The following is a 12448-nucleotide window of genomic DNA, read 5'->3' on the forward strand; positions in this document are numbered from 1 at the left end:
ATCATATTTTAAACTATTTAAAAAGATGATTTTAACCTAAATTAACAAGCAACTCTGTATTATTGATTTTAATTTCTAATTTCATTTAAATATAACGGTTATAAAATAAATGAAATAAATTAAAACCATACATTGTATTTGATATCATACACAGGAAAAATTATGAAAATTATAAAATTACTTAAATTAATGACATGCTTCATGCAATTCTCATTTCATTACTCAACATACATAACATTTATATAATAAAGTAATGAAATTTATAATGACATTTATAAAAAAATGTTAACTATATATTATAACAATTATAATGTAATGATGCATAATAATGTCATTAAACACTAAGCATTTTCAGGAAAGTCAGGACAAGGACTATAAACGATTGTAACAGAGACAACCCCGTCTTCTCTTAGCCATATGCTAAACACTAGTCTTTGCCTTTCATGCTGCATTCCGGTTAGTTCAGGCTGGTTGAGAAAATCCTCCGAGTGATTGACCATCACTGATGACTCAAGGTGCCTTTGCTTTTCATCGTTGCATTCCGGTTAGTTCAGGACGGTCGAGAAAATCCTCCGAGTGACTGACCATCACTGACGACTCAAGGTGCCTAATAGGGTAGGGAGACTCATCGGGTAACAAATCCCATCCTTAGCTAAACCAAGCCTCGGGTGGTAGCCTAATCGAAGAATGCATGTAAATATATATTAGAACATTTATATTATATGATACATGAGCATGCTATAAAATTAAATCAAACAACTATATTATAACATTTATAATATTCATGATGCATGATTAAATGCATAACCCATGGTGGGATTTTCTATATGGCATATCAAATAAAAATAAACTATACATCAAATGCATAATTTAAAGAACAATATATGTATAGGGATTGGACTCCTAAACAATTAATTAAAGTAATATAAAATTTTTATTAATTTAATTAATCAAAAACTAACTATTACGACAAAAAATTGTTGAATCGAACAAAAAACTCAAACCAAGCCGCGAACCACTCGAACCAAGCGAACTAGACGCAAACCGGCCGAACCACGAATTGAGCCACATCATTTTTCCGTCTTGGAACATTGCAATGGTACGGAAAAATCTTTCCATCCGCCTCTTCGTAGTGTTGCAATGATATGGCACAACGTTTCAATGCTATTGTACAGTTGCCTACAGTACAATCACGATCTCCATTAAATTTGCTCCGATTTGGGCCTTGTTTTCTTCAGAAAGTCATAAAAAAAGTCACGCAAACTTGATTGCATATTAATGAGCAAAACAACTGGCCCTGACAAACAAATTTGTAAAATAAAATAGTAAATTCTACACAGTCCAATCCCAAAGCATCCATAATTGCAAGATCATACATTCATTAACATGAAACGCAGTTGAATAATGCAACCCACCATTAAACGAATTTTTATGAAAATTGGGACCTAGAACGCCTCCGATACCGATTGAAGGACTACGAGGTCCGATGCGGAAGCGTGGATCGTGTCCCAATAGTAAATTTCCCAAAGAATTAAAATTATAGAAAAACGTTATGCATATCAAAGGAATTTTACAACATGCTTTACAATTAAACAGAGAAGGGAATTATGGTTTGGATTATACTAACCTTTGAAGAACGAATTCTTCACAGTAATCCTCCTCAATCCGGTCATGAACCTTCCTCTTGGAATTTCGAACAAAATCAAACCGCAATATGGACACCATCACAAGTGAGCCTTCTATATTCTCCTTGGGGGCTAAGAGTTAACAGGAGTTGCGGGCTCTGTGACTTTGGGAGAGGGGGGATTTTGAAGAGAGGAATATTTTTTTTAGAGACTTCTTCTGAGACCAAAATCTCACAGATACTTTGTGATAAACTTCTGTGAAGAAGATAAAGAAGTAATCGTAAAATCTATAACTCCCACGAATAATAATGAGAGAAAATAAGGGGAGGGAGTTACAACTCCCTCCTTAATTAAGTTCAAAATAATTTAATAAATAAAATTTAATATATATATATATGATAACCAACTTATCTTATAATATATATTAAACTATATGTTATATCGAATACAACATATAACTTATAGTTTTATATTGTATCAAATAAAATATAACCTGTAGTTTGAATTCTCTCAATCATTCATGGTATTTAAATAAACCAAATTTATATTAAATTTAATTATATGAATCTAATCCATATAATTAGTATTTGAATTATATTCAAATATTTATTTTCTCTGATAATAATGTATCAAATATATTATAATAACTATATCACATATAATTAATTTAAATTAATTATATCATATATAATCAATCCTTCAATTAATTTGAACAATTCAAATTAATCCAAAATTAATTCTTAATAATCTCAGTTGAGCTACATAGAGAACCTTATGGACATGTAGATTGAAGCTTCAATGATACTTGAATAATTAATTAAACTTTTTTAATTAAATTACTCAACATCCATTAATTTTTTATCACTCCACTAAAGACCAACAGTTATACTCTTCGCACTAAAAATATATTTTTGTGTCCACTGGATATAACCAGTCAACAATGCGATGACCGTTTACAACTTGCTTGTAAGTAATGTTGGGCCAAAATTACTATTTTGCTCCTATAATTACATCTAACTCCTTAAATGTCACTGATCTCTCTAATGAATAATAAGTCAAAGTCCAACCATGATCAAACTCCTCTCGGGGAAAGAGAGGGTGTGGTGCTACATTGTTTAAACCCTAAAATTAGTTCTTAAGAGAGCAATTTATCTACTTACCCCGATATTAGGAAATGAGTGAATTCCATCTTATGAAGCTGTGTTCCCAGCTCCCCAATCAGATGAATCTCCAAAATGATAGACATATTGAGTCGGTGACTTGGCCACTCTCACTCATGCATATCAAAGGACCGCCTTTATGGGCAGGAGTTCACACTTCACTCAGGATTCAGGTCATGTCACCTTTGGTCATCCTGGTGAAATGTAAGTCTCTATTGTTACAACGTTATATAATGAGACTATTCATTTTGTGGTCCAGTCTTATACAAACTCTTTTGTATAGAACACCCCTACTCAAATGTCTCTATTGAATGATCAGGAACAAATCATTTGTAGAATTTTACAACAATTGTAACATCTACGAAGCATGTCATATTCGTAGTATCACCAGGATAAGGTACCCAGCCTTATCCATCTACTATAGATCATTTAGGTTATCACTTAAACATGATCCATCTTTATGTCTCTACATACATGTTTAAGCTACAGAAGATAACCTTGGATGTTAGTTTATTGGTTTTGTGGGTTAATAGTACTAAATGTAAAATAAAATAGCTCATTTTTTATTAAACAAATAAACTGTTTGTACATTACAATTACAAACTATAGAACCCATGAGATTTAGGACATCAACCCCAATATGAAAAACCTAGATTCAAAGCAAGGCTTGTAGCTAAGGGTTCCTCACAAAAGAAGGGAATAGACTGCACAAAGATTTTGTCCCATGTAGTTAAAAAAACCTCCATTGGAATACTATTGTCCTGGTAGCTCAAAATAATTTAAAGCTTGACCAGTTGGATGTTAAAATTGCATTCCAATATGGTTTTCTAATAGAAAAAATCTATATGAAGCAACCCTTAAGCTACATTAAACAGGACAATGAAGATCTAGTTTGTAAACTACATAAATCAATCTATGGGTTGAAACAAGCTTGTAGGTGTTGGTACCAAAGATTCGATGATTGAGTTCATCCTAAAGATTCGATTCATGAAAAGTAACTATGATAGTTCTGTCTTTATCAATTCAAATTTTCTTAAAAATAAAGTCTACTTTTTACTATATGTAGATGATATGCTCCTTGTAGAGAGTTTTAAAAGTGACTTGAATAAAGTTAAAACAATGCTTAGAAAGGAATTTGAAGTGAATGATTTGGGAGAATCTAAAAAGATTCTTGGAGTTGAAATTGTCAGAAATAGAAACAAGAACGAACTATCCGTTAGTCAACATAACTATTATGAGAATGTTTTGAAGAAATCTAATAGAGAAGGGACTAAACTAGTTACCACACCTATAGCTCATCCGTTCAAACTTTATACAACAAACTCACCTAAAGAGAATGAAACTGAGCACTCAGACTCTATGTCTAAAGTTCCTTATTCCCATGCAGTGGGAAACCTAATGTACTTGATGATTTCAACTAGAACAGACATAGCCTATGGAGCTAGTCTTGTCAGCTGTTATATGGCCAATCCAGAGAGAAGGTACTGGGAAGCTACTAATTGGATTCTTAGATACTTAAAAGGCACAAAAAGAGACAGACTCATCTATAAAAGGTGTGACTCTAATAATCCTATACTAATTGGCTATGTTGATGTAGATGATGTAGGCAATTTAGATAAAAGAAGATCACTATCATGATATTTCTTCCTACTAGGATAGAATCTACTGAGTTGGAAGGCCACTCTTCAGTCTGTTGTTGCCCTATCAACAACAAAAGCAGAGTTTATAGCCTTATTCGAGGTAGTCAAAGAAGCTCTATGGTTGAAAGGATTATTACAAGACTTTGGCATTAATCAGAACAGTATAACAATATTTTGTGATAATCAAAGTACCACTCATCGATAAAAAAACTCTCAATATCACAACAAGATACAACACATAGATATATAATATCACTCCACGAGGAATCAAATAGAAAATGGAAAAATCAAATTTTAAAAATTCATAACAATGACAATGCAACAGACATCCTAACGAAGCCCACATCCTAGCTCAAATTTCTGAAGTGCTTGAAGCTCATAGGCTTCGACTTACCTGAAAAATTATGAACAACATAAAAGAGGGAGCAATTACATTCTTATAGATATTTTCAAGGTGGAGATTGTTGAAGTTAGAAGACTGAATCAAGCTGTGAAAGCAACCTGTAAGAAAACAAAAGCATAACTAAACATGTAATTAATTCATTCTCCTTCTATATAAAGCTCCATTTTCAAACTAAAGAGCTATGAGAATGCAATTAGAGTTAGAGAGACTTATCTTTCTGTATCTTCTTCAAGATTGATCCCCAAATAAAATTGCTCCCAACTTCACTGTGGATGTAAGCCATAGCTGCCGAACCACTATAAATTCTTCTTCTCCTTCTTTTCCTTCATCCTTTATATGCATGCAAAGATTTTTCTTCACATGTGAGATACTCCATTAGAGAGAGTTCTGAGAACATCCTTCTTTTCTTACACGAATGAATGAAAAGTGAAAAGAAGAAGAATCCCATCTGCAACTGTGATAGAAAAACCTGCTATGTGGCCTTATCAAATTCACACATCAAACATCCTTCTTTTCTTCTCTTTTGGGTCATTACTTTCTTTGGGTCCTGCAATTAAATATAAGCTTATTATTAAGTGCAATAGTTACAGGTAGAAAATTGTATGACATCACATGTCAAATGAGTGTTAAGAATTTACAAAAGTATGTATGTAGTTGAACGGTGGAACAAAAAGTTAAACAAAAAACAAACACAAAAACAAAAAACATAAAAAAAACCCCATAAAATGTATCCTTGTTTAAGTTAAAAAAAACTTCACCATATATCTATAACTCAACCTAACTCAATTTTGCACCCTAGATACATACAATTATTATCAACTTAGCTCAATTTTGCACCTAAAATACAAACAATTATTATCCACAAACAATTACTACCAATTCAACTCAATCTAACTATGCACGCCAAATGCACTCTAATTAAAAAGTACATTTGATTAGTGAAAATGAACTAATTGAGAGCTACGAAATGTTTGACTATACTTTCAATAGTTTAGATCCTTTGTATTACCCCACAGTCGGAAATTTGAATTTCTAGAATTGTGTCGATAGAAAAATGAGTTAAAAAATATGGGTTCATCTGGGTTCTAGCCCATGTGTAGTTGTAGGCTTTATTAGCTTTCATATTATGTCTAATCACTTTTTTGGTAAGAATCCGACATATGGAAAGATGAAGAGACCTTACCATCTTTAAATGATATATATGAATTACTCCAGCTATTGTCATTTAGTTTTGAGACGGAGTCCATGTTATCTAATATAGTATTACAGCGCATGAAGCTCAAACAATTATTTGGTTTAAAGATGAGGCACTATTTTGACCGGACATATTAAGAATCCCATATTGAAAAGATGAGATGACCATCTCATTCCATGGGCAAGAATGGTAAAATAGTTGTAACGTCGGTCTTAAAAGTTATAAATTTGAATACCTATAAATTCATTTGAGGTGATATGGAAAACAAAATGTACCTTTTTATTTTCATGCATCTAAATTTATGGTGAACAATAAATGTAATTTGTTAACTGTTGGAGTATTAGTAAGTTGTGTTTTGCCTTGGAATGATCAGTAAAAACTGCCACATTGGGAATTAAATATGTTATACATTATAAATAGCTACAAGAGGAATTTGATTTCTGTATTGAAATTGAATTGAATCAGAAATTTCATAATTTATACAGAAGAATTATGGGATTTTATGGAATCAATAGCTACTTCCCTTTCTTTATTTTTCTTGTGATTATAAATTTTGTGATGAATAACGTTGTTTGTCAAGAAGTTAAGTTTGATCAAAACTATGTTGTTACCTACGGTCAAGATCATTTCTGGCCGCTAGCTGGAGGATCAGAAGTTCAACTTTCACTTGATCGAGCTTCAGGTCTCATTCTAAAATATTTAATTGATTGTTATAATTTAGTTAATCTCTATTAAAATGTCTTTGACCATTACTACTAGTTAATATATATTATTTTGGTCTTTATACTTTGAAATTTGTCCCATTTTAGTTTACGTATTCTCAATTTACCAATTTTAGTTTCCGTACTTTAAATTTAGTCTCTCTACTATTAGTTTATTTTTCACTTTTTTAAAATAGTTATTTTATTTTATATTAATATTTTTACGGCATATTTTGAAAACGTATTCATATGTTGTAGTTTCTTCCATAAAAACTATTATTATTATTTAACCTAAATATTAATTTTAAGATTTATTAAAAGTAATGGTTTAAATTCAAACAAAATTTAAAGTATTGAGTTGAAAGTAGGAGAATTTTCAAAAATAGAAAAATAAGAGAATTTATATACAAAATAGTAAAATTTAATCTTATTCGATAGAAGTTAATAGAAGTTGATGAAAGTCTATCAATGTCTATCAGTAATACAAACGGATAGAAATCTATCATAGATACTATGCGATAGATGCTGATAGAAGTCTATTAGTGTTTATTAGTATCGTTTCGCTATTTTATAAATAATTTGATTTTTTTTTTCTACGGGTGAATTTTTTTTTTGGAAAATAGGATTTTAACCCCTAACACTTTTACAATTTGTGTCAAATTACAAAAAAAAAAAGGAAAAAAAAAACTTTACTTCATTTGATTCCTAATGAAGCCAACATTGGTTGAGTCAGAAGATTTTTGTAGTGTTATGGATCATAATTCATAATTACTTGAGTTTTTAAATTTATATAATGTTATTTTAAAGATATAATTTATTAAATAGGAGTTAATGAATTAATAACTATTACATGTATAACTAAATGACGTGTATTATTTTTGGTTAAACAAAATAAAGGAGCTGGATTCAAGTCGAAGATTGGATATGGTTCAGGATATTTTAACATTAAATTAAAGCTGCCTTCCAGACATTCTCCTGGAGTCATCACTACTTTTTATGTAAGATTTTATTTATTTATTTATTTCATTACTTCTTTTTCCTCTATAACTTATGTCTAATCATTTTAACCGTTCACTATTTTTTGACATTCACCAAAAATATGGTTTGTATAGTTTGATTTTCTTTTTATATTTGAAATTAGAATCGAATCCTTATATTTTGATAATAGGATAATTGCAATGAGTTGAATATTTATCTCTTGTTTGATAACCATATCATTTTTTATATAACGATTTGAATTTTTTTTAAGTACAATGGTTGAATTCGTAGCCTAATTTAAAAAAAATAAAAAACTTTTTAAAATCTACTATTTCTTAGTTTTCAAAATTTTGCTTCGTTTTCTAAACTATTGATAAAAAGCAAATAACAAATGAAGAAATTGGAGGTGGAAGTAGTGTTTATAAACTTAATTTTCAAAAACAAAAACTAAAAACAAAATGGTTAACAACCTAGGGTTTAGGTATAATAAGTAACTGTATAGCAAAATTTTTAAAGGATTGCAAATATAGTAAAATCTATCTGGTGGTAGATTTTATCACTGATAGACTCCTATTAGTGATCAATTGTATCGCGAATAAATCCTATTAATAATATGATCTATCAATGATAGATTTTTAGAACTTGATTTAAATTATTCTATATTTGTAAATTCTTTTTGCTTTGTGCTATATTTAATAATACTTTTGGCTTGATTGCTATATTTGCAAATGCCTCTAGATAGTATCTCTGAAATCGTCCTTATTGTTTGCTTAAATCCAAATAAATAGATCATACCGCAAGGAATATAATGTATAAGAATTGTATCGAATTATATGAACTAAATTCTAATTTTTCTAAAAATCATAAGGACTAAAAAGTATAATTTGAAAGAGAAAATGTTAGCGTATATTGAAAAAAGGGACAGTTGCAAATATAGTCATTAGACCCAAAGTATTAGTAGATATAATGTAAAATAAAAATTACAAATATGGCCAAATTTAAATAGTCTATCAATGATAGACCATATTAGTGATAGACCATATCACTAGTAAGAGTCTATAAACGATAGAAGTTCATTGCCGATAGACTTAACCATAGAAGTCTATCGTGATAGACTTGTCTATATTTGCAATTTTAAAAAAAATGATGTTATACACTTGATTATTATTTCTAAAAATGCTATCAATTGCTATTATCGTTGAAAAAATTATGAATATGGTACACAACGATGTGCAGTTACATTCAAGCCCAGACAACAATGGTGGAGCTCATGATGAGATTGATTTTGAGTTCTTGGGGACAGATGGGCCACAATATGTTCTTCAAACTAATATTTTTGCAAATGACAATGGAGGAAGAGAGCAAAGATTACATTTATGGTTTGACCCAACCTTAACTTTTCATGACTATGCAATTCTTTGGAATTCCCATCAAATTGTGTAAGTTATCTCCATCATAACATATTAATCATACATAGATTTTTTTGTTCAATTTTTAGAAGAAAATAAATGATATGTAGAGTTAACGACAAAGAACGTTTCGAGATTATTTTATTAACGATTAAGTTTTAGTCTTATAGTTTTAATTGAGTTCATTCAAAGCAACTTAACTTGAACTTAAGTTTATTTATTACGACTTGAATTGAACTTAAGTTCCTTAAATGGCTATACTTCATCTTGAGCTTTTCATAAAGAAAGTTAAGATGCATTAAATGCAACTCCGTTTTTGTCGTCAATTTAGAAAGGCATGTATATAAGGTAGATAATTTTGACATCTTTCTTCAAGTAGTCCTTGTAGCATGAATTGTACCTTGGTTATATATCATATGCTTTTTAGCACTAGGGACTTGTTTGGGAGCCAAGATTGAAGTTATAACCAATCTCCAAGACACCATCTTCGATGAGTAATGATTAGTTGTACCTAACCATGTACATCCCATTTTCTTACCCATAAAGAAAAAAAATATTAAATAAAATACTTTGATTTAAAAAAAGATTTTTTGCCATGTGTCTGAATTTTATTGAGTAATCCCTTAGGATGCGCCAAAGTAGGTGCCACCAAGGGAGCACCGAGGTTTTCTTCTTCTTTAATTATTTATCAATTTTATGTGGGAATACCTCTCTTTTCTAAGAAAAATGTGTGGATTTGACTTTTTAAGACCTCCCATTTGGTAATCATTAAATTATTTAAAGTCAAGCTCATAAACACTACTTAAAACTAAGTAGAAATATCAAAAACAAAAAACCAGAATCAAAATCGTTATCAAACAAAGCCTAAGTGTTCAAAATCATTCTTCTCACTAAAGCCAATCTAAACAAGTTCATTGTTTAATTGCATCCATTTGTGAATAATGTATAGAAACCCTATTATACAAAACCCTCTAATAATGAGACTTTTTTTTTCAATCAAATGAGAATTTCAGGTTGTTTATAGATGGAATGCCAATAAGGGTGTTAAAAAACTACTCAGCAATTGGGGGAAGATATCCATCAAAAGGAATGTTTGTGTTGGGAAGCATTTGGAATGGAGAAGAATGGGCATCAGGTGGGAAGAAAGTGGATTGGTCTCAAGCACCATTTCAAGCAAATTACAAAGGTTTTGCCATTCTTGGCTGTCCTTTTGGAAGCCATTGTGACTCTCAAACCTTTCTATGGAACAAAGCTGATAGATGGCAACTAAACCCCAAAGAACAAAAAATGTATCAACTTGTCAAGGCAAAATATGTGTATTATAGTTATTGTTCTAATCCAAGAGCAACCCAACTGTACAAAGAGTGTCAGTTTGAATAATTTAATTAAGCTGAAAAAATAAAAACTTTTGTTATTAATATTATATCATACATTATGAAAATATATATGTGAATTCGAGTTGATTTGATTTGATTTTGGTATTTTATTCTTGTTTAAGTGCTTACGTATTATTACTAATATAGAGTTCAATTTTTTGATATATTTATTATTCGTTTTAACATGATTCGTAATGGAAAGAAATTTTTACGGATAGAAAAAATTTCAAACTATTTACAAAAATAGCAAATAATAATAATATAATAATAAATACTTGTAGACTTCTATAAGCGTCTATCGGTGATAGATTTCTATTAATTTCTATATAACGAACCAACTATTCGAGTACTCTGACAATGATTGTTACTCATGACTACATATTTTCATTCAAACATTTTGACCAACAAAATATAAATTTAGTGAAACAAAGCTGACTACATCAAACCAAAATTTTAAATTAATAAATGAATCAAATAAAAAACATTTAATCGGAATCCCCTAAAATATTCACGAAGATGATTTCCAAAGACAATAAAATATTCTGCCTGACAATAAATCCAAGTTTTCAAAACATTCGCATGAGTAAGACATAGACTAAGCGAAAGTGATTTTGATGTCCCTATATGACTCTGTCACGAGTCCCGTCTTTCATTCGTCGGTCTAGTCCTGTTATTTCCTGAAAAACATAAAGGAAGAAATGATGAATATAACAACACCCAGTAAGTGACCTATTATTGGGCCCTCTAAGTAACATACATCAGCCATAGGGTGTATACCTAAAGGTACACATGTCAGTCATAGATGTGTCCCGAGGGAGCGCACGTCAGTCATAGGTGTATACCCGAAGGTACACAAACAATCATAAATGTGCACATAAATTGTCATAGGTGTATATCTCGAAGGAATACACAATAATCGTAAGGTGTACACTACCCAAATAGAAAGGTTAACATACACCATATATACCTAGCATGCATCGGTCCACATTTAAAACGTCTATCATAAACACAGTCGCTTAAATTAGGAAAAATTACCAAAATACCCTCAATCATCATTACATAACACCACAATCAAACCAGTTCATATCATTAAATCAAATAGTCCAATCATCACCATTTAACTCATGAAAAGTTACCACAAACACTTCAGTCAACATATCAGATAATATCAGTCAAGACAGTCCCTTACATTATATAGAACAATCTAAACATCATTATGCGGTTGAGGCGACTGGTTAGAAGGCGAACTTGTAGTAAGACACATACCTTGGAATTAAGTACAAATAGCTAGCAATTCAACTTCGCAAAACATTGAATCCTAAATAAAGTAAAAAACATAAACTGAAATTAAATCCAACGTTTAGAGCACAATTCCAATCACAACTTAAATGTCTCCAAACAACTTACCCAGCACGTACTTTGATCTAAAACCACTTCAAAGCTTCGAAACAACATGATTTAACAACTAAATCACCAAAATCAACCTTTAACTCTAATGGGCCATAGCTTTAGACCTCCTAATCCAACCCCCAAAAATCACAATTAAAACAAAAGTTAAGCCGACACTTAGTGGATATCCATAAAATTCTCAACAAAGACCCCAATGTTGGGATTGGTGTCCTAATTCTCCTGGAGTCTCGTAGTTTGTAAACTTTGTACAAATTGTTATGAATAAAATAAAAGTTATTTTATTTGCATTTACTGATATCCAATAAACAAAGATCCGTGGTTATTATATGTAAACATAAGCATGCATATGAGATATACAAGTGGATCATGCCTTAAGTAATAACCTAAAAAGGTCTGTAGTATAAGGATTAAGGAGGGATACCTTATCTTGGTGACACTATAGATACGACTCGCTTTGTAGAGGTTTACAAATGTTGTGAACTACTACAGATGGTTTGATCCTGACCATTCATGTGAAGACATGCGAGCGAGGGTGTCCTATACAAAGAGTT

The 12448-nt window shown here is 30.7% G+C and overlaps 1 protein-coding gene across 1 annotated transcript; it reads left to right on the forward strand.

Moving 5' to 3' along the window:
• Positions 1 to 6515: 6515 nt before the first annotated feature.
• LOC120069835 (xyloglucan endotransglucosylase/hydrolase protein 2-like) lies at positions 6516 to 10491 on the forward strand. The gene is given in 5 exon segments (XM_039021653.1): positions 6516 to 6712; positions 7622 to 7670; positions 7672 to 7722; positions 8939 to 9141; positions 10125 to 10491. Coding segments are annotated over 5 exon segments (867 nt in total).
• Positions 10492 to 12448: the final 1957 nt, after the last annotated feature.

Source organism: Benincasa hispida, unplaced genomic scaffold, assembly GCF_009727055.1.
Source record: "Benincasa hispida cultivar B227 unplaced genomic scaffold, ASM972705v1 Contig62, whole genome shotgun sequence".
Taxonomy (NCBI): Eukaryota; Viridiplantae; Streptophyta; class Magnoliopsida; order Cucurbitales; family Cucurbitaceae; genus Benincasa; species Benincasa hispida.